Raw genomic sequence first — 23,104 nt, 5'->3', positions numbered from 1 at the left:
TAAAATCACCATCAAATGTGATCTGATCTTTGTCAAAATCACACAGGAAAGAACTGCTTGAACTAAAACCCAAACATTTATAGGTTTTCATATTTTAATGAGGAGAGTACGCAAACAATGACAGTGAGGGGATAAATAAATAAGTGACACGTTTAATATTTTGTGGCCCCCCTTTGGCAGAAATAACTTCAACCAGATGCTTCCTGTAGCTGCAGATCAGTCTGTCACATCGATCAGGACTAATCTTGGCCCATTCTTTTCTACAAAACTGCTGTAATTCAGTCAGATTCCTGGGATGTCTGGCATGAATCGCTGTCTTTAGGTCATGCCACAGCATCTCAATGGGGTTCAAGTCTGGATTTTGACTTGGCCACTCCAGAACGTGTATTTTGTTCTTCTGAAACTATTCTGAAGTTGACGGCCCCATATTTTCCTGCAAAGCATCCTGATTGTCCAGGCCCTGAGGCAGGAAACAGCCCCAAATCACGATGCCCCCTCCACCATGCTTTACATTGGTGATGAGGTGTTGATGTTGGTGAGCTGTTCCATTTTTTTCTCCACACATGACGTTGTGTGTTACTCCCAAACAATTCAACTTTGGTTTCACCAGTCCACAAAATATTTTGCCTAAACTTCTGTGGAGTGTCCAAGTGCCTTTTTGCCTTTTTTTGTGCCTTTTTAAACGACATTTTTTTTTTTTTTTAGACAGCAGTGGCTTCCTCCATGAGTTCTCCCATGAACACCATTCTTAGCCATAGTTTTATATATAGTTGATTTGTGCACCGATATATTGGACTGTGCTAGTGATTTCTGTAAGTCTTTAGCAGACACTCTCGGGTTCTTTTTTACCTCTCTGAGGATTCTGCACTGACCTCTTGGCATCATCTTTGGTGGATGGCGACTCATTGGGAGTGAAGCAACAGTGCCAAACTCGCTACATTTGCAGACAACGTCTCGACTGTCAATTGATGAACATCCAGACTTTTAGAGATGGTTTCATATCCTTTCCCAGCTTTACATAAATCAACATTCCTTGATCTCAGGTCTTCAGACAGCTCTTTTGACCGAGCGATGATGCACATCAGAATTCTTACCCGTTGTGTTTTATAGTGGGCAGGGCAGCTTAAACCACTCATCAGTGATTGGGCACACACCTGATTTAAATTGTTTTAGTTTTAATTGCTATTTAAGTCTCCTTAGGCAGAGCGTTCACTTACTTATTTTTCCCCCTTCTGTCATTGTTTGCAAGCTATCCTCATTAAAATATGATAACCTATAAATGTTTGAGTGGTTTTATTTAAAGCAGACACTGTTTTTTTTTATCTGTGTGATTTTGATGGTGATTTTATGCAGAAATGAGAGAAATTCCAAAAGGTTCAGATACTTTTCATACCACTGTTTATGGTATTTGTGGTCATCACCTACCAATTGGTATTGAGATGATAAAAAAGAGAGACCTCTAGGGAATCTGCTCAGTAGTTAAGTAATCTATAAATTATGAGAAAGAGATGCACTGAGAGACATGACACCTGCGTGTGTGTGCGTGTTTGTAAGAGGGATGGGTAAAAGAAGAAAGGGCAGGATGAAATATCAGCCTACCAGAACATGAAGTCATTCAACAAAATAGGGACATGTACGTGTGGGAAATCATTACATCACCTTTGTGTATGTGCTTAGGCTTTGTGAGGAGAATGACAAGATACCCTTGACCTTCGTATAAAAGTAGTGTAATGATGGTGTTTACCAGTCTGTTTTGGTATCGCAGAACCACTGGTTGTACTGGGAAGCCTGGGATGAAAGCACCTGAGGAAACGGAGGATAAGAGGGAATGAGTCATTTTTGCTTAGAAGCCGCAAATATTAGACTGTGAACAGCACACACAGAGAACACAGTGCGAACAATATACACAATAGAATAGACCAATGGAATTACAGACTGGAATAAATGGGGATTAGAAAGAGTAGGCGGGGAAGGTGGTTGACAGCAGAACACTGTTGAACACAGGAAGTGAAGGGATTACAATCAGTTCATAAATAAACTGTGTGCCACACTGGTTTTGAGATCAAACGTTTCAAAGAGCTCAAACGATAACCACACTGTATGTTGTTATTAGGGGTGTGACAAAATATCGAAATAGTGATGTATCGTGATACTTTGTATCCCAAAAGGTTATCGATATGCTCCTGCCAAGAATCGAGATATTGTTTTAAAAAGGTTTCAGTGTTTTAAAACGGAAAAAAAAGGGACCAACAAGTTGCTACCCAAAATCTTCCACCATAATAATGTCTCAGGTAACTCTAAGGCTGCCATTGACGGTGCTCGACGCCCAATCCATTTAGACTGGGAGGGTTCGTTCATTCGAAATAGGGCTGCAGCTTTCGATTAGTTTAGTAGCCGATTAATCGATGAACTATTTATTTCAAATAATCGAGTAATCGGATAAGGAACATAAAAAATTGAAATAGCTGAGCTGAGCCTCACACGGTGTATAAAAAAAAAAAAAGAGGATCTATGTACAACAAAAGAACAATTGACTAACTTACATAGCAAAAGTCCGCTAGCTTAAATGCCATAAAATGCTAACGCTTTTTTAAAATGCTCTTAACAAATGGCTAAATAGACCTTTACACTAAATTGTGTATGCATTAAAAAAAAATCATTAGCTCAAACAAAAACTTAGCTTATTTTGGTCTTAACAGCGAGCAGATGGATTCAGCCATGTGAAATGAGGTAGACTAGAGGACCGTGTATCCACCCAAATCGATGAAAATAAATGCAAACTTTCAAAATCACACAGATGAAAAAACTGTCTGCTTTAACTAAAACCACCCCAACATTTTTAGGTTTCCATATTTTAATGAGAGTACACAAACATTGACAGAGAGGGGATAAATAAGTAAGTGACACATTTAATATTTTGTGGCCAAAATATTAATATTTACAACGCCACTTTAATTAAACGAATACTCAAAGCACCAAAATTTAATTTGAATCTTTTTTCTAATGAAACACTAGAGTTAATCGATTAATCGTTGCAGCACTAATTAGACACCAGAGCATTCGCAGTCATTCTGTCCGATTTTTCGGGGCATTTACAGGTCACTTGCTGTTCATTTACAGGTCATTTCCTGTTGAGTTTGAGTCACTACCTAATCATTTGGGTAATTCCCAGGTCACTAGTAAATGACCTTAAATGGCCCAAAATTACCTCATTGCCTGGCATTGGCTGCCACTGACGGCCATAGACGTTCAATCCGTTTGAAGTGGGAGGGATGGCGTTCTTTCGCTGCCACCCTCCCACTTCAAATGGATTGGACATCTACTACTGATAAACTCATTCCAATTCACAGCAGAAGCTTGTTTTTCTGTTTATTAGTTGTTTTTAGAATATCCTAGAATGATTTCCTGATAATCGTTGTCTCGCCGTATCGTCAGATCGTTAGCATGAGCTTTGTATCGCAAACCGTATCGTATCGTGAGGTACTATGAGGTTCCGACTCCTATACACAATGGTAGATTTTAAAGTTAAATGTCTTTCATTAGGTGAATAAAAACTGGGCTATCAAGCTGGTGGCTGAGGAAAATGTGACTGACATCGAAGCACGTGTTGTGTCCTGTGATGGTGGCGGAGGAGCACTTGGTCACCCCAAAGTCTACATTAACCTGGTAAGTAATTAAATAAAATTGTGGACGAATAAAGCGGATGCTTCTTGGTGTCCCTCCCAGTTCAAATGGATTGATGTCTACTAGTGATAAACTCATTCCAATTCACAACATAAGCTTGTTTTTCTCTTTAATAGTCGTTTTTAGAAAATCCTAGCATGATTTCCTGACCAATATATCGATAATTGTTGTTTCGCCATATCGTCAGATCATCGTTATCGTGAGCTTTGTATCGCAAACCATATCGTATCGTAAGGTACCAAGAGGTTCCCACTCCTAGTAGAGAGGTCTACAATTGTTATGTCACATTTCATAAAACCTGTCAGCTGATTCTACTGTATTGCTGTGTTAAGCTAGTCTCATACATTTGTGATTAAAGCTGGAAAAAAATCACCATTTTCCTGAGGAAAATGTGACTGACATCGAAGCACGTGTTGTGTCCTGTGATGGTGGCGGAGGAGCACTTGGTCACCCCAAAGTTTACATTAACCTGGTAAGTAATTAAATAAAATTGTGGACGAATAAAGCGGATGCTTCTTGGTGTCCCTCCCAGTTCAAATGGATTGGATGTCTACTAGTGATAAACTCATTCCAATTCACAACATAAGCTTGTTTTTCTCTTTAATAGTCGTTTTTAGAAAATCCTAGCATGATTTCCTGACCAATATATCGATAATTGTTGTTTCGCCATATCGTCAGATCATCGTTATCGTGAGCTTTGTATCGCAAACCATATCGTATCGTAAGGTACCAAGAGGTTCCCACTCCTAGTAGAGAGGTCTACAATTGTTATGTCACATTTCACAAAACCTGTCAGCTGATTCTACCGTATTGCTGTGTTAAGCTAGTCTCATACATTTGTGATTAAAGCTGGAAAAAAATCACCATTTTCCTTTCAGGTGTCATTCTGCCAGATGAGGCTGTCAGCCAATTGACACTGTTTTACTGACCCTGGCTGCCGTTCAGCAGCAGTTTTAGAAGCTTTATTGCCGTCACACATCTATTCGCACTTCAGGTTGTTGAGCATCATAATCTTCAAATGAAGCCTTTGAACAACCTTGATACAGGGTAAAGCTGTAGCTCTGTCCAAAGAATCCGCTGAATCGAATTGTGGATTCTGAGTTTTAGAGCTGCTCTCAAGATTGACTTCCCCTGGCTTTGTGCAAACACTTGCTGTAAGGGTTTGGCTTTTCATCAGTGGTGGTAGTAGATTTTCTTCCTCTGCATGATTTAGCAAGTACAGATCCTCTTTCGAAAAGTTTTCTGTGAGTAGTGGCAATTATACTACATGCCATGCGGGCCAGTGTGGCAGCCATAAAGCTACTCAAGCTAAGTGAGAGAAATTTTTTGCAACGCTGTTTGGTGGTAATTGTTAAGCCAAAAAAAAAAAGGCAAATGGCTTTAACTCTGTCTGAATGCAACAAAATAGAAAAAAAGGAAGTGTTTCATGAAAGACTTGTAGTTCTTAAAGGATAACGTTATTATAAAAAAAAAAAAAAAGGAACCAACAAGTTGCTACCAAAATCTTCCACCATAATAGTGTCTCAGTTAACTCTAAGGCTGCCTTGACTTTGCTCGACACCCAATCCATTTAGACTGGGAACATTCGTTCATTCGAAACCAGAGCATTTACAGTCATTCTATCAGATTTTCATGGCATTTACAGGTCACTTGCTGTTCATTTTAGGGCATTTCCAGGTCATTTCCTGTTGAGTTTGAGTCCCTACTAGGCCTGTCGCGATAACAAATTTTAGTGTGCAATAATTATTCTCATAAATTATTGCGATATTATTGCGCCCCCCCCATTTTTTTAAAACCAATTTACAATAACAGAGTGAGAATACAGTATATATTAATAGATCAAGTACACCCATTTAAACACGATAAATATTTACTTAAATTCAAAAATACTTTTTAAGAAATCACAACTAAAAACAATAGACCATGCCTCTTAAGTAAAAAACAACAATATTGATACCGCACAGAAACACAGAATAAATAAAATGTGTTTAAAACAAAAAAAAAATTGCACTTAATAATTTAAGCATTTAGGCAAATGAAAACTTTTTCCCGTCATAGCTTCTGCAATGGTGTTCCATAGGGATGCAATGATACAGTTAAGTCATGGTTCGGTACGATTTTTGATACGGGGGACACGATTTTCGATCCGATTCAATACATTTAATGCTCTGTATGTAAAAAAAATAACAATTTTTTTGTTTCGTTTGTTTTTTGTTGTTGTTGTTTTGTTTTTGTTTTTTTGTTTTTTTTGCTAACGAGCAAAAATTAAATTGCCATCATATAAACATGCATTTTAGTGCATAATATTTATGTGCTTACCTCTTACTGATCTGAAATTTTTTTGTAGAAAAGTGCTGAGAACAGTCTTTACTGTTTGTAAAGTGAGGCAGGGCACACTGTTGATTGCTACAGCTCTCTTAGCAGCTAGGTTTACTACATGAGCAAGACATCCTATTTGTGGTCCGAATCCATCTGTGTCACGTACTGAATTAACAATATTTGCAACATTACCTATAGTCACTGGTATGGATTGATTTGGCCTTCTTAACTAACATTCAGTCATGACAGTTTAGAATTCATCGATGTATTATATGGATTACATGTCCCATAATCACTCTGGGCTCACGTAGCCAATGGCATGTGACGTAGCACATCTAGTTTGCCATTTCATGACATGTAGTGTGTGCGTGCATTAAAAAAGTTAGCAAGCGCCGCTGAAGTCACGTCTACTCATTACTACACAACACCAGCATATAACGGCTTTCATAAACAGGACGAGTTTGAAGCGCGGCGCTCTTAATTTCATTCAGCTGTTCGGTGTCAAAGTGAGGTTGTTCGTAGCAGCCAAGTCGGCAACAATGTTTTGGCGGACTTCGTTGTAAATATCCGGCGTTGTGCCGAAAAATAGCCGCCCCGCGTGAAATGTCACTGACGGGAGCGCCCGCACGTCAACAACACCGGCGCGCCATAGATGGTCCACAGTCACTCCGGAGCACTGACGCGGCCGGTATACGTTGAACAATAGGATATAATGGCAAAGATTTGCTCCAGCGCTACTTTTTGCCGGACCTGGAACGAAGATGCATTTTGCGCAGTTGGTAACTAGGAATCCTAACTTTTAACAGCACGTCTGCCGCAGGCGCGCACGCACGTGCACGCGAGGCGATAAATCGCAGCGGAAAAATTACCGCCTTCATTTTTATTTATTGCGCGATAAATGGAATTATTGCATATTGCGACAGGCTTAGTCCCTACCTATTCATTTGGGTGATTTCCAGGTCACTTCCTGTTCTGTAACACAAAATAAACAGGAAGTGACCCATAAAATACCCCCAAATAAACAGGAAGTAACTGAAAATCAACAGGTAAATGACCTTAAATGGCCCAAAATTACCTCATTGGCTCTGGCTGTCAATGACGGTCATAGACGTTCAATCCGTTTGAAGTGGAAGGGTTGGCAGCGAATGAACGAACGTTCATTCGCTGCCACCCTCCCAGTTCAAACGGATTGGATGTCTACTAGTGATAAACTCATTCCAATTCACAACAGAAGCTTGTTTTTCTATTTATTCGTTGTTTGTAGAATATCCTAGAATGATTTCCTGACCAATGTATCGATAATCGTTGTATCGCCATATCGTCAGATCATCGTTATCGTGAGCTTTGTATCGCAAATCGTGTCGAATCGTGAGGTAACAAGAGGTTCCCACTCCTAGTTGTTATGGTCACTAGAATTGGAATTGAAAGTGAAACTGAAAATTTTAGTTCACAAATACTGTTCCATACCTGATTAAGGGTTGGTGAACATGTCTAAAAAGTGTACATACCAGCCTTGAATAAAATAAGACTCGATCTGTTGGTGCACGTCCCCTCTGGAAATATCATGATCTAAAGCATAAAAAAAAAAAAAATTGGGAAATTGAATGGACATCCCTAAATTTGAAGTTGTGTGTTACCTGAGGCCACTTCCCTCCAGAACCCGCTCTCCTCTTGATCTCCTCAATGGTTTGCTTCCGGGACTCCTGGTCCGAGCGGAATACAAACACTGGTCTGATGTACTTGATCAAGGCTGAGTAGACAAAAAAAAAACTGACACTATGCCTTTTAAAGTGATTTGCTCAGTGATGGACAGAAATTAAGCATGGTACTCACTGCCCCAGACGGGAATACTGCCACTCTCTAGTTTGGCAACAATGGAACACATGGTGCAGGTGACTGGGATGGCATCAAAATATGAGGAGTGTGGTGCAACGATGATGATAGGGGCCTCAGATGGCGCAGCCCGTTCCCCCTTCACCTTAATCCAATGGAAACCTCCACAAAACCACATCACTCGCATGATGACAAATAGGGAAACGTGTATAAAACTGTAAGGAACACAACAAACAAGACTGTGCAAAATCTGACTTGATCAGCATTTAAAGTTGACGCTTTGAGGAAATATTATTGAAATATAGAAACACACACCTTCTCCACCATGACCGTGGCTCAAGAACATACTCGCTGCGCCCCAGCGAGGCTGCGAAAGCGAAGGGCCAAGCAAGCAGCATGAGAAAGGATACCAAGAGTAGTCGCACTGGAAACACCGTTACAGACATCAGTCCAATCTAGAGAACGAAAGAGATTACAAAGGTATAAATTAATGCTGCAACGATTAATCGATTAATTAATTTGTAATTCGATTAGGAAAAAAGCTTTGAATCAAGTTTCCCTGCTTCAAGTATTCGTTGAATTACACAGTGGGGTATTCATGGTTTGGTTTGTGTTTGCATTTAGTTTTGGGTGGATACACTGCCCTATAGTGGCAACATAGAATATGACACAACTTATTTAAAATGGATGAATCCAGCTGCTCCCTGTTGAAACCAACATAAGCTAATACATTTTTTATGCATTGGCAATTTAGTTTATAGGTATAATTAGATGTTTTCTGTGGGAACATGTGTTTGAACGATTTGTTAAAGGGATCGACGGATAGAAAGACTTGTAGTTCCTAAAAGATAAACGTTATTATGAGTTAAAATAATCTGTAAATACCAAGACCAACATAAACTGATATGCTTTTTATGCATTCGCAATTTAGTTTATAGGTATATTTAGATGTTTTTTGTGGGAAAATGTGTTTGAACTATCTGTTAAAGAGATCCACGGATAGAAAGACTTGTAATTCTTAAAATACAAACGTTATTATGAGTTAAAATAATTTGTAAATACCAAGACCAACATAATCTGTTTTTTATGCATTCACAATTTATAGGTATACCGTATTGGCCCGAATATAAAACGGTGTTTTTTGCGTTGTAATAACACTGAAAAAGAGGGGGTCGTCTTATATTCGCGGTCTAGACATTATACCCATTCACGACGCTAGATGGCGCCAGACATCATTGAAGCGATGTTCTGTCATGACAGATCTCAGCTACTCTCCCCATTCACGATGCTAGATGGCCCAGATATCATTGAAGTGATGTTCTGTCATGACAGATCTCAGCTACTCTTTTTAGTTTAACCAGTTTGCATTATTTTATTACAATATTTTTCCTTATTCAGATTTGTTTCAAGACTACACTTACTGTTAGACTTCACTTTGATGGTTAATGCAGTTATTGCAATTTTGTTGTTTTATCACAAAAGATTGGTTTGTTTACATTTCAAAAACCAGAAGCCATTCATTTACGAATGTGATTGCACTTTAGTTTACATATTTAAATCTTCAGATATTAAGATTTGAATGAGGCAAAATAACATGCTTTTTCTCTCAAATATATTGTTATAATCATTTGTTTCGGATGTACTGTAATTATTTTCTGTATAAAAATTAATTTGGTGTTCAAAAAGTCTTTTTTTCAAACTTGAGTCTTGAAAAAGATGGGGTCGTCTTATAATAAGGGCCGTCTTATATTCGGGCCAATACGGTATTTAGATGTTTTTTGTGGGAACATGTATTTGAACAATTTGTTAAAGGGATCCACGGAAAGAAAGACTTGTAGTTCTTAAAAGATTAAACATTATTAGTTAAAATAATTTGTTAATAAAACCCCTCTTTATATTTTCGTTTTTATACATTTTGTAAAATTAGTTTAACTAGTAGGTCGCCATTGATGTTGACTTTGCAGGGAGGTGACGTCACTTGGTTAAACTGCCGGGCTTCCAAAATATGACTTTATGTCATCTTTTCAACCCTTTCAATTTGAACCCGAGAGGAAAATTAATGAGCATGACAGCACTGTCGATATTTCACAAAATGAGCAAAAAAAGCAAAATGAACAGAAAAGACGGGATGAGACGAGAGTACAAAGGACAAAACCGGTGTTCTGCCAAAATGTGCTAAACCAGAAAAACGTCCACAAGAGGCGAATATGACACCCAATTTGATACTACCAAAAGCTTTCAGCTTGTTTTGTTTAGATGAATACTTATAGAACATACTAAAGATGCCTTAAGAAAATACTTACACATAGTAATATCAAATAAGGGTGGTTTAAATACGCTACTTCACTAATGTGGCCAACAGATCAACAATCTGCTTTAAAGCTACCACAAGAAAACACAATGCTTACAAGTATGAGAGGGAAACACATGCAAAAATTATTTTGAGGCAATGAAAAGGTAATAAAAGACTCAATAAAAACACAAATATTATGTGCGAGTACATAACTTTTAACCGATGTGAGCATGTGTTGGATGTCTCGCCGCGTAGAAGGAAATGTTGGAGACCGGTAGTGTTCGTCTACTGCGTGACAAACCCCGAGCGTCCATTGCGCGCATAAAAGATGCCGCCTTCCGTAGGTCAAAACATTTACCAAGTATTATAGATTTTTAAATCAAAGGCAATATTTTATGTGTTTCTAAATAACATATTTTAGTAAAAGAGAACAATCGTGGCTTATTAGAGTCTACAAGTCTTTAAGTCCAAGGTTCCCTTTAAGAGTTTTGTAAAAAATAAATAAATAAATAAAAAAGCATTAAAGCTGGCGGACATTTGCTATGCAAGTTATTATAATTATATTATATATATATACATATATTATAAGACGACCCCCTCTTTTTCGAGACTCAAGTTTGAAAAAAGACTTTTTGAACACCAAATTAATTTTTATACAGAAAATAATTACAGTACATCCATTATGATTTATAATGAATAATGGTTAATAACTGCATTAACCATCAAAGTGAAGTCTAACTGTAACTGTAGTCTTGAAACAAATCTGAATAAGGAAAAACATTGCAATAAAATAATGCAAACTGGTTAAACTTGAGAGTAGCGGAGATCTGTCATGACAGAACATCGCTTCAATGATATCTGGCGCCATCTAGTGTTGTGATGGGTAAAACGTCTAGACCGCAAATATAAGACAACCCCCTCTTTTTCAGTCTTATTTCAATGCAAAAAACACCGTCTTATACTCGGGCCAATACAGTACCATTTGAGGCTAAAATAAGGTGTTTTTAAATGTATTTTTAAATGAAAGTACAGTCCTGCATAGTTTGAAGAAACATTTGGGTTTCATTTGTGTTCGCATTTCATGCTCTTTTGAAAGCGCAATCTTAGCAAACCTTTGTTTTACATCTCCTAAAATTGATTCTGCAACGCATTAAATGATCCTAATCTGATTACTCGTTCATTTGAACGAACAAGTTGATAGATTAATCGAGTACTAAAATTATCGATAGCTGCAGCCCTAGTATAAATGCAGCAAATTACACTTGGGCAGTCACAAAGTATATCATTTGTAGCATGAAACCATTCTTCTGTATTCCACGAAGGATACACACATCCCATTACATTGTTCAAAAGACAAACAGCTAACTCCCAATTGAATCTACACTGACAGTCACGCTTTGTTCCAGGGCCAGTATTTTAATGGGTTTATGTGGTTACTTATCAACGCTAGAAACACAGCAACATTACACAGGGGAAATAAGGATTTCATTTGGTTAAATACAATTTCATTTAATCTAGCATGCTAATAGTTTCGTAGTATTCAATGTACTGTTCTTTTCGAATTCCAATCAGATGTATTTTTGCTATACATTAAAATTGTCAATACTGAATCACAGACTACTGTGTAGCTTGAAAGCTTCCATTTCATATCAGCATCCCTCCTGGAAAGAACTGAAATGTGATTAAGAAAATAACTTTTTTGCTTCAGTTCAATCGACGTTGAACTTTCCAGCAATTGATTGCATCTGACAGTGCCTTCATATGGAATGATAAATTAATAACTTTACTGAATGTAAGGAAATTTTTTATTTAAAAAAAACGCTTAGCACTTATGCATGGGGAAAGCCACCCGTTGGTCCTATGTTTCAAGAAGCATGAAGGTCAACTGGTTCAGCAATGAGGATGAAAATCAGCTGACTTGAATACTCGACTTTTCTCCTGTTGTTTACTGACACGTGGTGCTCTAGCACACTCGCAGGGTCTTGATGGTCAAGGCCTCTATGGCATGTAAACTCAAATAGTAACATTTAAAGCCCCTTCCTCCTCTATCCCAATCTAGCTTTCATGCTTTCATTCCCAGACTTGTTACAACACCCTTACGTGTCAACCTTCCAGGCCACTACAAAGTAATCTCCCATCTTGCAGGACTTTCCCTACTGTTTGTCCATCAGTCAATCCTATGCTCATCGTGTCTGTTTGCTCCTCCGCTGTGCCTTCATTTTTTATGCCAGTCGTGCTTCAACTGTCTTCCTCCTACTTTGCATTGATGTGCATTTTGTCACCTCTCTGGGGAATTATAGCAAGTCCCTATCCTTTCCTCCCCTCCCTCTCTCTCTCTCTCTCTAGAGGAGCCCAGGTGCACGCTGCAGGGTTGTATTAATAAATAAACAGTGATGAGGCTGATTTATGATGCTCTAACTCTTCTTCCTGCCTCCCTGCCCCCACTTGGGCCTGATGCATCCGAGCTTAACAAATCCATCTGGGAGGATCCTTTGACATTTTCTCTCGAGGGGTATGACAATGAAGGCAGAGGGGAGTAGTTTCTAGTGTTTTAGACAGATGCCGCTTCACCCAACAACAAGAGTGACGCGGTTCAGGGCTGGGCAGCCTTCACAGTAATGTGACAGGCACTAAAAGACTTTATTTAGTGATCAAAGACAATATTTTAATTAATCAAATATTGTTATTATACAGTACTTACACATTGTGCTGGCTAGGTCATATTACTACTCCTGTTGACAATATATCTATTTACAGTATTGTAAAAGATTAGGCATTACAATCAAACTGTCACGTTACATTTGGTATGTTAAAATGTAATAACATAAAAGTATGTAAATAACATACAGGTATACGGTACATAGATACTGTATGTGCCGATTACCGGTTTCAAGGTATACCGTAGTATGAAAATGTCACGGTTTCAAAACTGCAAACATTTTCCATCATGCTGTCCCTAAAGTACAGTATTAGCTATGTTATATGTCCCAAAAATGCAGGGAGAAATCCCTCGCTAGCAGTAGCAAGGCTCAACCCTCCCTCACCGGTTGTTGCTCAGTGTTAGTGAGTCAGCTGTGCTACACGATGGCTGGAGGAGGTGAAACTTCTAAACTTTTCCCCCCATCAAAGAAAACAAAATCCCTGGTATGGAAATACTTCGGCTACAGAAAAGTTACAGACGGCCGTGGCTTAGAAGAGGGCCCAATGACATGTAAAACATACTTGCGGAGTGTGGCTGCCGAGGAGGCAATACCTCCATATGATATCGCATTTGTACAAAATTAAAGGTTAGTAAAAACGGTCTTAATGTTTCCCACCAGCTACGAGAGTTAACGCTAGTGTGTTTGGTGTGTGCGGTGATATAACATGTAATTTTTTCACTCAAGGCAACTGTCAGTGTGGGGAAAGAGAGTGTGTGTATAATGTAAACATGATACGAGTCATACACACATGCTTTTCATGGAAAATAATTCAATTATTTTTGTTCTTATGGTTATAATGCTAAGGGACTGCATTTATTTTCATTTTATTCAGAATATCTTGTTTTTTAATTTATTTTAACTTAACATTACAACTACTGTATGTTCCAATTTGCTAATGTTTTGAAAAATAAAAATCCTGTTCAATGGAAGAAAGTTTTTTTTTCAAGTTTTTTTTTTTTTTTTAACCCAGATCTCAAAGTAACACATTTTAGAGCTCTAATTGCAATAACGTGATCCCGTGAAAACGTGATATTTTGGCTTGAGGTTATCATACCATCATAATCTCATACCTGCACATGCCTAACAGTACATAATGTGTACAATTATTCATCCGTTGAATGTTTTTCAAGTAACATTATGGCACATTCATTTAGTCTGCTTTTTACTTCTAGTTGTTACAATGTTTGTGAAAATACACACAGCCATGATCTTTTCCTTTCAGCTTTACACTTCCATTATTTCATTAATAAAAACCCAATGAGAACATGTGTAAACAAATGTCTTTACAGTTTAGCAGAATTAAGTTCGAGGAAAATTAGATAAAATGTTTCCAAAAATAGTAAACACACATACAATACTTTTTGTGTGGACATTCTGCAACACTGTTACTGTTCCGACATATTTTAGCCAGCCGACCGCTTGACATTCCTGCACTCTTGGACAGATATAAACATGTCAGCTCGATGCTTTAGAGGTAAATTGTATCAGTGCAAACTTTGTTTTTAACTATGTACAGATAGCTGACAATTAGGAATGTAATGACATTAATAATTACCGTATTTTTCGGACTATAAGTCACACCTAAGTATAAGTTGCACCAGCCCAAAAATGCGCAATAAAGGGGAAAAAAATATAACTCGCACCGGAGTATAAGTTGCATTTTTGGGGGAAATTTACTTGATAAAATCCAACACATAGAACAGATATGTCATCTTGAAAGGCAATTTAAAATAATACAACAGAGAACAACATGTTGAATAAGTTTGCTATGATAATGTTACATGATGCATGAACAACGAAATGCGAACGTGGCCGGTATGATAACGTAACATTGTTATTAAGAGTTATTTAGATAACTATAGCATAAAGAACATGACAACAAGTTTGCCAAACCATCAGCGTCACTCCAAACACCAAAATAACATGTGAAATGATATAATAATGTGTAAATAATTTCACATATAAGTCGCTCCAGAGTACAAGTTGCACCCCCAGCCAAACTATTAAAAAAAACAAACTGCGATTTATAGTCCGAAAAATACTGTACGTATGCTATGTAGTATAAGGTACTATTTTATTCCACGGTCCTAAAGCAATGCCATAATCAAGTACTTTTATGTCAAGTAGACATCTATCCATCCATCAATCTAGTAATTGAGGTTAATGTAAGGCAACAGAATTCAGACAATTGTTTTCGGGAAGCCCTTTTCAGTTTTTTCTTATTTCTCACACAGTCCATTTTTGGATGAGAATATTTTCGAAGTGGTTGACTACCCCATTAAGCGCATGGCGGAAAACACAGACAAGACTGAAAAAGCAGTTTCTGCTCTTGCATTTTAAGCCAAAACAACTGTTGTGTTTATTAGAACAATGTCTATATGCTGCCATAGCAGATTCATGGCGCATTAAGCCCCCGAACTATTTTTAATTTGTCCGTTTTACCCTGAAAACCCCCATTTACAGACGTCGCGCAACCGCTTTTGATTCAACCAAGCCATAAAACGAAGGTAATTAATTATATTTATTATTCAAAATGTCTGCCGTTTTTAGCTTAGAATCATTAATTGATGTCTCATATTTCGTTTAAAAAAAAAACGGCTTTAAAGAAATTATTCACTCACAGATTTCAAACTTTTAAACAAATTATATCACAATGAAAAAAATGGTGTCTGTAAAAAAAGTCACGGATATCTACGTCAGAATTATCGCTTAATTGTATTATTTTTTTTGTTACTGTCGCATTTTCTCCGATATGTTAGTCCGATATGATATACAGTGCCCTCCATAATTATTGGCACCCCTGAAAAAGATGTGTTTTTAAGCTTCTAATAATTTTTTTCTATTCAAATAATATGAGACCTTAATGGAAAAAAAGAGAAAAATCCAACCTTCAATACAAGTGCATTCATTCAGTGATGAAAAAATCCCACATAAAGAAAAAATTATTTGATATCAAATAATGTGTGTCACAATTATTAGCACCCCTGTTGTTAATACTTTGTACAACCCCCTTTTGCCAACAAAACAAGGTCTGGGGACTGAGATGGCCATGGGAGGAGCTTGATTTTGTGTCTGGTGAACCATTTCTGTGTAGATTTGGCCATATGTTTAGGGTCACTGTCTTGCTGAAAGACCCAGTGACGACCCATCTTCAGCATTCGGGCAGAGGGCAACAGATTTTGATTTAAAATGTCCTGGTATTTCAAAGCATTCATGATGCCATGCACCCTAACAAGGTTCCCAGGGCCTTTGGAAGCGAAACAGCCCCACAGCATCACTGACCCACCCCCATACTTCGCAGTGGGTATGAGATGTTTTTCAGCACGCGCATCTTTCGTGGCACGCCAGACCCACCCACTTAGAGTGTTTGTTGCCAAAAAGCTCAATCTTGGTCCCGCCTGGGACCGTGTGTATTTTTGTGTGAGACCAGGGGTGCCAATAATTATGGAGGGCACTGTATAATCGATCCAAACAAAGAAAAATTGAAAAAAATCTTTTAAAAGGGTAAATATATGAAAAAGAAAATTTTGACCACTCCTTGATGTCTGCGATTTCTGCATCCCGACCCTTGTTATATTACCATGTTTCACCCATAAAATTCCCAAAAAATCCAGCTGTGGCCATTCACAGCTATGTCTTGACACTCAGTGATACATGCGACATGGAGTTTTTGGATCAAAACAAGGTAAGTATGCGATAAAATCTCGTTAAAGTCACAGCGTCTGTAATTCTGCTCTCGCGTGCTCTCACCTCCAGATAGGCTTTTGCTGTTGCACAAAAAAAAATCTTTTTTTTTTTTTTTTCAATGCCCTCCTGTTCAAAATGTATCTTCCCCCAGAAAATTGAGATTTTAAGCTTTCCAATGATGTATCACACATGCATATCGGACAATTTTGAAACTGAGATTTTAAGCTTTCCAATGATGTATCACACATGCATATCGGACAATTTTGAAACTTGGCCAAATTGGGGGTCTCAGAGCGGAACTTCAAATCAACTGAGTGTTTTCCGCCACGTATTGGATTACCTATCCATCTTTTAGCCCACTTATCCTCATTACCTCCCAGGTGATGTGGAGCAGCTTCCACATTTGTCCTGTCTTGTAGAGGGTCAAATCAATGTAATCTGATTGCTCTCCGTGTAGCTAGGTAGGAATATCTTCCCAATTGTTGTGAGAACAGGTTAAGACATGCATTGAGTGAACAGCAGGCCTGGCAAGAGAGGTCTCGGTCCAGCTGAATTTTATACAGTTTGCTCAAGAATGTTTGGTGAGGAATTCTGAAGTTTGATTTAATAATAATAATATAAAAAAAAAAGTGGCTTCCTGTCTCTGAGCTGGAACTGGCACCCATGGCAGGACGGTCACTGCAAAGAAATGTGTGACTCAGCTGAAATGAGCTTTACTGTCTGTCTACTGTCTGCTTCCTGACCTGCTTTATTTTTCTGCTTATAACCAGTGGAACATGTGTACTGTATATGTGAATTACACCGGACATGTTTTCCTTTTATAATCAGCATAAAGATGGAAGGCTAGACTCAATGTGTGTCATGGATGATGGCACATGAGAACTCAGCGTACCTCTTGAGAGCTCCATTTAGAAAGCTTCTATGAGTGAGAAGCCAACTCGTTTAAGTTATTTCAAATATACTACAGTGATATCACTTGTAGGTATTTAACAATATATCAATTTGGATCAATACTTCAATTAGTTATGTAACAATCCAATTGATCAAAGCGCAAAACATTGAGCCACATTGTGCTGTTTTGTTGAAAAGGGGTCATTCAAAAGTCAGAAAATACATTGGGAGCAATTTAAATATGTTCATTAAAATAATGTACAGTACATTTAAATTGAATTTGAAATTTAAAAAAATATATATCTACAAGCACAGAGTTACTATTCCAGTTGTACTTTTTAGGACTAAACCTTCTTTGGGTGGGTAAACACATTGGCCTACTAAACTACTGTATTGTAATGTTTTCTTTCATGATCGTAATTTTTGTTTTTTTTAGTTTGTACTTGCCGTAAAAAGTTTCTAACACAATGCTCAGACTTCTGTTTGGCATTGGAGGCTCCAAAGTAGTTTTAGAGCCCAAGGCAAGTATAAAGTCATGTTTGTTTATGTAAAACACTCAGAGGTCTGAAGTGGAAAAACACACCTCACCACCACACTAGACAGAAGGAGTGAGTAGTGGGAAGCAGTTCATCTTTAACTTATATTTACAGGCTTGCTGCTGTCATCTGGCACAACACAACTGTTTACAAGCTCCTGCAAACGTCAGGACGAATGGCAGTGATAAATGGCAAATAAAAGACATTCCATTTAAAAGAATCATGCCAAATACAGGAAGAACGTTTTAATTGGGGAATAGCATGCACTAAAAAACGGTCTTGGAGCAAACTTAATGGTTAGCAACTACAACACTAACAAAGTTTTTTTTTTCTTTCAACTGAGCCTTTGTACTTGGAATTAAAGCAAGCAGGTACTTACATGCCCTGAGGGTATACAAAAACATGCTGCACCGACAAACTTAGTGCAGAAACTCATTATATAGAGCATCAGATTGACTAAGGATAGGGTCATACCGCAGGTCTTAATGCACAAATCCGATTTTCTCATGTTTTTCCGACTCGAGTGATGCATTAACTTGACGGTCTGAACGGGACAGATCGCATAAAAGTCGACCATTTCAAAGCCAATCTGGGTCACTTTCGTATGTGGTTAAAATCTGATTTGTGCCACATTTTTCCAGAATGTGGCAGCGGTCTGAACTGTCAAGTCTCCCAAATCGGAATTCATGCAGCAATTGCGGCAGGCAGGACGGCAGTGCTAGCTGTGCATTACTGTTAGCGCCTAGCTTAATTTGACCATAAGCAATATTTCAGTATTGGTTACATGGCCGAGTCGGGGCAAAATTATGCACAATGCTTGCATGACTTCTTTAAATCCATATAAACTTTGAATATAAGACTAAACAGGGATTATTAATGTATTTTATTTGTGTCCTCTTTTTGGAAATCAAAATATGATCACCCTGGATTGACGTAAAGCCAGCATTTGTAGTGATTTGTTTTGATGCTTCTGCTCATGCGGGTCAGTTTGCTCAGCACGTGTCGGACTGCAAATTAGTGCGCATTGGTAATACAGGACTTGAACAGGCTCAATGGACAAAGGCTGTCTGAACGGGCACGCAAAACAGGTATGATAAAAATCGGAAGTGTGCATTAAGACCTGCAGTATGAACCTGGCGTAAGGAACCAAGCGTTTCAAATTAACGTAAAATCAAAATGTATTGTCAAGGAAAAAATGAAAGATTTGATTGATTGACCTGATATTTTTTTATTGGACCATGAGATTAGAACCAAAACAGATTCCATTCATCAAACGAGAGTCCATCGATCGAACTACTGATTGATGAGAAGGCACTTTACAGCTACTGCTGTGCTACATTTAGGGTTGAAGCGCAGCTGCTCATCAGTATGGGGGCTCCTGTGAGCCTATAGCAGGGGTGTCCAAACTTTTTGCAAAGGGGGCGAGATTTGGTGTGGCAAAAATGTGGGGGGCCGACCTTGGCTGACGGCCTTAATGTAGAACAATATATTTCAGCAACTTTTAGCAAGCCTTTCAGTGTGTCACATTTGCTTTTTTCAACAATCTCGCAACTAGCCTTTGTGGCGTTCTCTTTCGACTCTCGGGATCTTGCGAAATACTGCTGCAGTGAAATTAAACTAGCTTCAAGTTGCTTCAATTTCTCACTGCGTATCTTCCCTGTAATCTTGTCGTACATGTCAGCGTGTCTTGTTTGGTAAAATCGCCTCACATTAAACTTTTTCACACTAGAAAACCCAGCAGAGGCCGACTCGGCCTTTCTCAAGACAAATACTTCTAATATTCCCAAGCAATGGCCGATTTGGCCTCTCCTTCGGAAAACCGAAAGGTGGCCAAAATGACCCAAGTGCTTTGGAATTAGCAAGTCGTTGTCCGACAGACAGCAACCATTCATGTGTAAATGCAACCGCTAGACATAAATTGTGGTAGTATGTGGCTCAAACGGAAGGGAACACACCACAGTTGCATTTTTCATGTGATTGTGTCAGTTCAAGTGAAGTTACATTTATTTATAGAGTTTTACACCTTTTACACAATTTTTAACTCACTTCTGCTATACTCCACGCACAAAAAAAAGACAAAAATGGCCCAAATGTGTACATTGCTTTAAAAAAAAAAAGTGTTTTAGAACTGCAATTTAAATGTAAAGCAGGAGTTGTGTCTATAGTTTAGAAGGACTGAATCAGGGGCATGGATCATGGATTATGGATTCAAAATACACATTTGGGCCATTTTTTTCTGTTTTTGTGTGTGGAGTATAGGAGAAGTGACTTAAATGGTTATTATAAAAAAAAAAAAATTTTAAAGGGTAAAACTCCATAAGTAAATATTGCTTGACTCGAACTGACACAAACTGTCAAATGAATAGTTCAACCGTGGTGTGTTCCCCTCCGTTTGGGCCGCATACCAACATAGTGTAGTTATTAAGTCTGTGTGCGGGCCAGACGTTATTGATCTTATGACAAAGGCTGGGGGCCGGATAAAATTTGACCACGGGCCGCATTTGGCCCCCGGGCCGCACTTTGGACATGTCTGGCATATAGCATGTCTTGTTAGGCCTCAAACATCATACAGATCTTTTAGCCTTGACTTTAATCCATGTACACCTTTCATTACTACAATTGCACCATTTTGTGAAGTCGGCCAAGTTGATGCAGACGTCCATTTTATGAAGTCGGCCAAGTTGATGCAGAGATTTACAAATTCGTGCCTAATGTTATGCAAATTGCATGAACTTGCTCATAATAAACATTGCATTGTTTTCACATGGGATGGGTTTTGTTGCATTTGGTATACGGTGGATATAACAAGTCACTTCATATAATCTGTAAAACTCAATAGGGAAAAACTCAATAGGGAAAAAAATGGGATGTCGTATGTGGTTACCGAAGGGTGAACTGTTTTCTACAAGGATGTGGCTGTGTTCAGAATTAATAATCACATGTAAACTTCTCAAGCTCCTCCACTCGTCATCTGCAAAATAGTTCCTTGGCACCAAGATGCTACAAATTCCTGGCCGTGAGTATGTTGGGTTATAATGTAAAAAGGGGGCGTTACTAGCACCTACAAGTATATCGACTAGAAGATGGAAAGAAGTGGTAAAGGACTTTCCATAGACGTATTTTACAATGTTGGTTAAATGCACATAATCTAAGATTAATCCATCGCTTGAAATACTAATGTTGATGACTTTTTTTGCATTTAAAGCAAGATTAATGAGTTTTGGCTGTCTCTTTCTTAATGTTATTGTATAATCTTTCCTTTTATTTATCAAGAACCATGTTTGTCTTTGTTGTAAAGCACTTTGAGGACATTTCGGATTTTTGTAAAGAGCTATATAGATAAATTTGATTGATTGATTGAACAGAAGTAGTAGTAAAGGCTATTTTCTGTGATTGAACACGTGAAAAAAAGTAGTAAAAGCTATTTCCTGTGCTTTGATGAAACAGACACGCAACATTATCCTTAAAAAAAAAAATAGCCTTACCTTTATTTTGTCTGTCGTGCTGAATCTTAGTTTATGAACGAAGGGGTTCCTGCCCAATCTAGAGGGGCGACTGCCCGACGAGTTCATCGCTTCCAGCAGAAATCAAAAGTTAGCAAATAGCGTGGAAAATGTAGCGTATCTTTTTCTGCAATCGTTCTTTGGAGCTGGAAGTGAAGCGTGTCAACGTCTCATGTTCTTTAGTGTGACTAGAGAGGAGTGTGCGTACGCGTGTCGTGTGTGAAATCCTGTGATGCTTGGCCGGGAAACGAGAAGGGTCCAGCTGAGGCTGGGCCTGCAGCACTCGCCAACCGCGCCCCCTGCCCCTTGCTTTCAACGAGTAATCAGATCAAGCTTCGTCATCCGTCAACCGCACCCCCTGCTTTCAACGACCAATCAGATCAAGCGTTTGTCCTCCGCCAACCGCACCCCCTGCTTTCAACTACCCTCACGCAACTGGACCTACGAGGGAACAGGTCCTGTTACAACAAGCTTGCGAGATTGCACATGTCCGTTTCCGGTTATAAAGTAAATTGTTACTATGAACGTTGACGACATAAACTTAGTTACATTATACGTTGTTTCTTGAGGTTCCTAAAACAATGGTAATTACTAAAGTGAACCTACGTATACGTAGTCTGTACTTTGATGTGTTTCAATATAAAGCGATCCAAGTCACGTCATACATTCCTTTAATTTAACTCCAAAGCAAACATTTGCAAAGATTTTCACGGAGCTTTGGAATTTCACTTGTGGTCATATTTAATAAACAACTCATTCATTCATTTTCTGTGTGTGTATGGTTGACATCGAAATTTTCGACGTCAAGTGACGTTAAACAACGTTGTTCTATGGTATGTCAAGCGGTGGTTGGGTTAACACTTTTTTCTAGTTGATGAACTAATGTTGACTAATGGTGATTTATGATTGACCGGGGAATATGATTGGAAAAGCCATTGAATTATGGATGAGCGGGCGTTTTGGTCGTAAACATAACATTTATTCAGCGTTTTCCCGATATTATTAATAATCGCAATGACGTTTAGGTTTTGTTAGGATTTCAACGTTGAAACAACATTGAGGGTGCAAAAGTGACGTTGATTCAACGATATAAGATCGACAGCGGAATGTTGATCCAACGTCTTTTCAACGTCGGTCTGCTATTTGGGATATTATTACATAATTATATATACATATAATTATTCCTTGTAAGTAAAATTTCCACCAGAGGTTCAAATAGTTTCCACTTTATAGAAATATTTTTTATTCTAACAATCACACACATGCAACAGCACAAAAAATAAAAAACAATGCTGCAATGCAAAGCAACACAAATATATGAAAAACAACACTATTGGAGGCACACTGTACATATTGTACTACTCGTGGCAGAATACTTTTAAATTATAAGGCGTATTGAAACATTTCTCCAATTGTATATTGTCAGGTTAATGGAGTGCACTCTGTATGAACTTTCTTGGGAAAACCATTCCAGCAGGTTTTCTCTTTGTTGACGGAAACAATTCATACCAAGCAATCGTTTTGGCACACTGTCAAAGTGATCCGTGTGCTTTCAACATTGAATGTCTTTTGAATTACTGTACTTTATAAGAAACCGTATAAGAAAAATGTTTAACCTACAAAAAAACAGATTACATGCATTTGTTAAAAGATTTA

The 23,104-nt window shown here is 38.2% G+C and overlaps 1 protein-coding gene across 2 annotated transcripts in view; it reads right to left on the bottom strand.

Moving 5' to 3' along the window:
- lpcat1 (lysophosphatidylcholine acyltransferase 1) overlaps positions 1-21,767 on the bottom strand; it is a 34,999-nt gene extending 13,232 nt beyond the window's left edge. The window contains exons 1-6 of one of the 2 annotated variants that reach the window (XM_057827995.1): positions 21,431-21,767; positions 8,152-8,291; positions 7,837-8,075; positions 7,641-7,753; positions 7,512-7,572; positions 1,745-1,803 (exon numbers count right to left, since the gene is read on the bottom strand). In XM_057827995.1, coding sequence (XP_057683978.1) covers positions 1,745-1,803; positions 7,512-7,572; positions 7,641-7,753; positions 7,837-8,075; positions 8,152-8,291; positions 21,431-21,517 — 699 coding nt within the window. In that variant the 5' untranslated portion in view covers positions 21,518-21,767. The remainder of the gene's footprint in view (positions 1-1,744; positions 1,804-7,511; positions 7,573-7,640; positions 7,754-7,836; positions 8,076-8,151; positions 8,292-21,430) is intronic. The other variant, XM_057827996.1, reaches the window with a different exon arrangement.
- Between the last annotated feature and the right edge of the window lie 1,337 nt (positions 21,768-23,104).

Source organism: Corythoichthys intestinalis, chromosome 22 (assembly GCF_030265065.1).
Source record: "Corythoichthys intestinalis isolate RoL2023-P3 chromosome 22, ASM3026506v1, whole genome shotgun sequence".
In the NCBI taxonomy this organism is placed as follows: domain Eukaryota; kingdom Metazoa; phylum Chordata; class Actinopteri; order Syngnathiformes; family Syngnathidae; genus Corythoichthys; species Corythoichthys intestinalis.
Note: the sequence above shows the minus strand (reverse complement) of the source record. Positions and strands in the feature narration are given on the sequence as shown.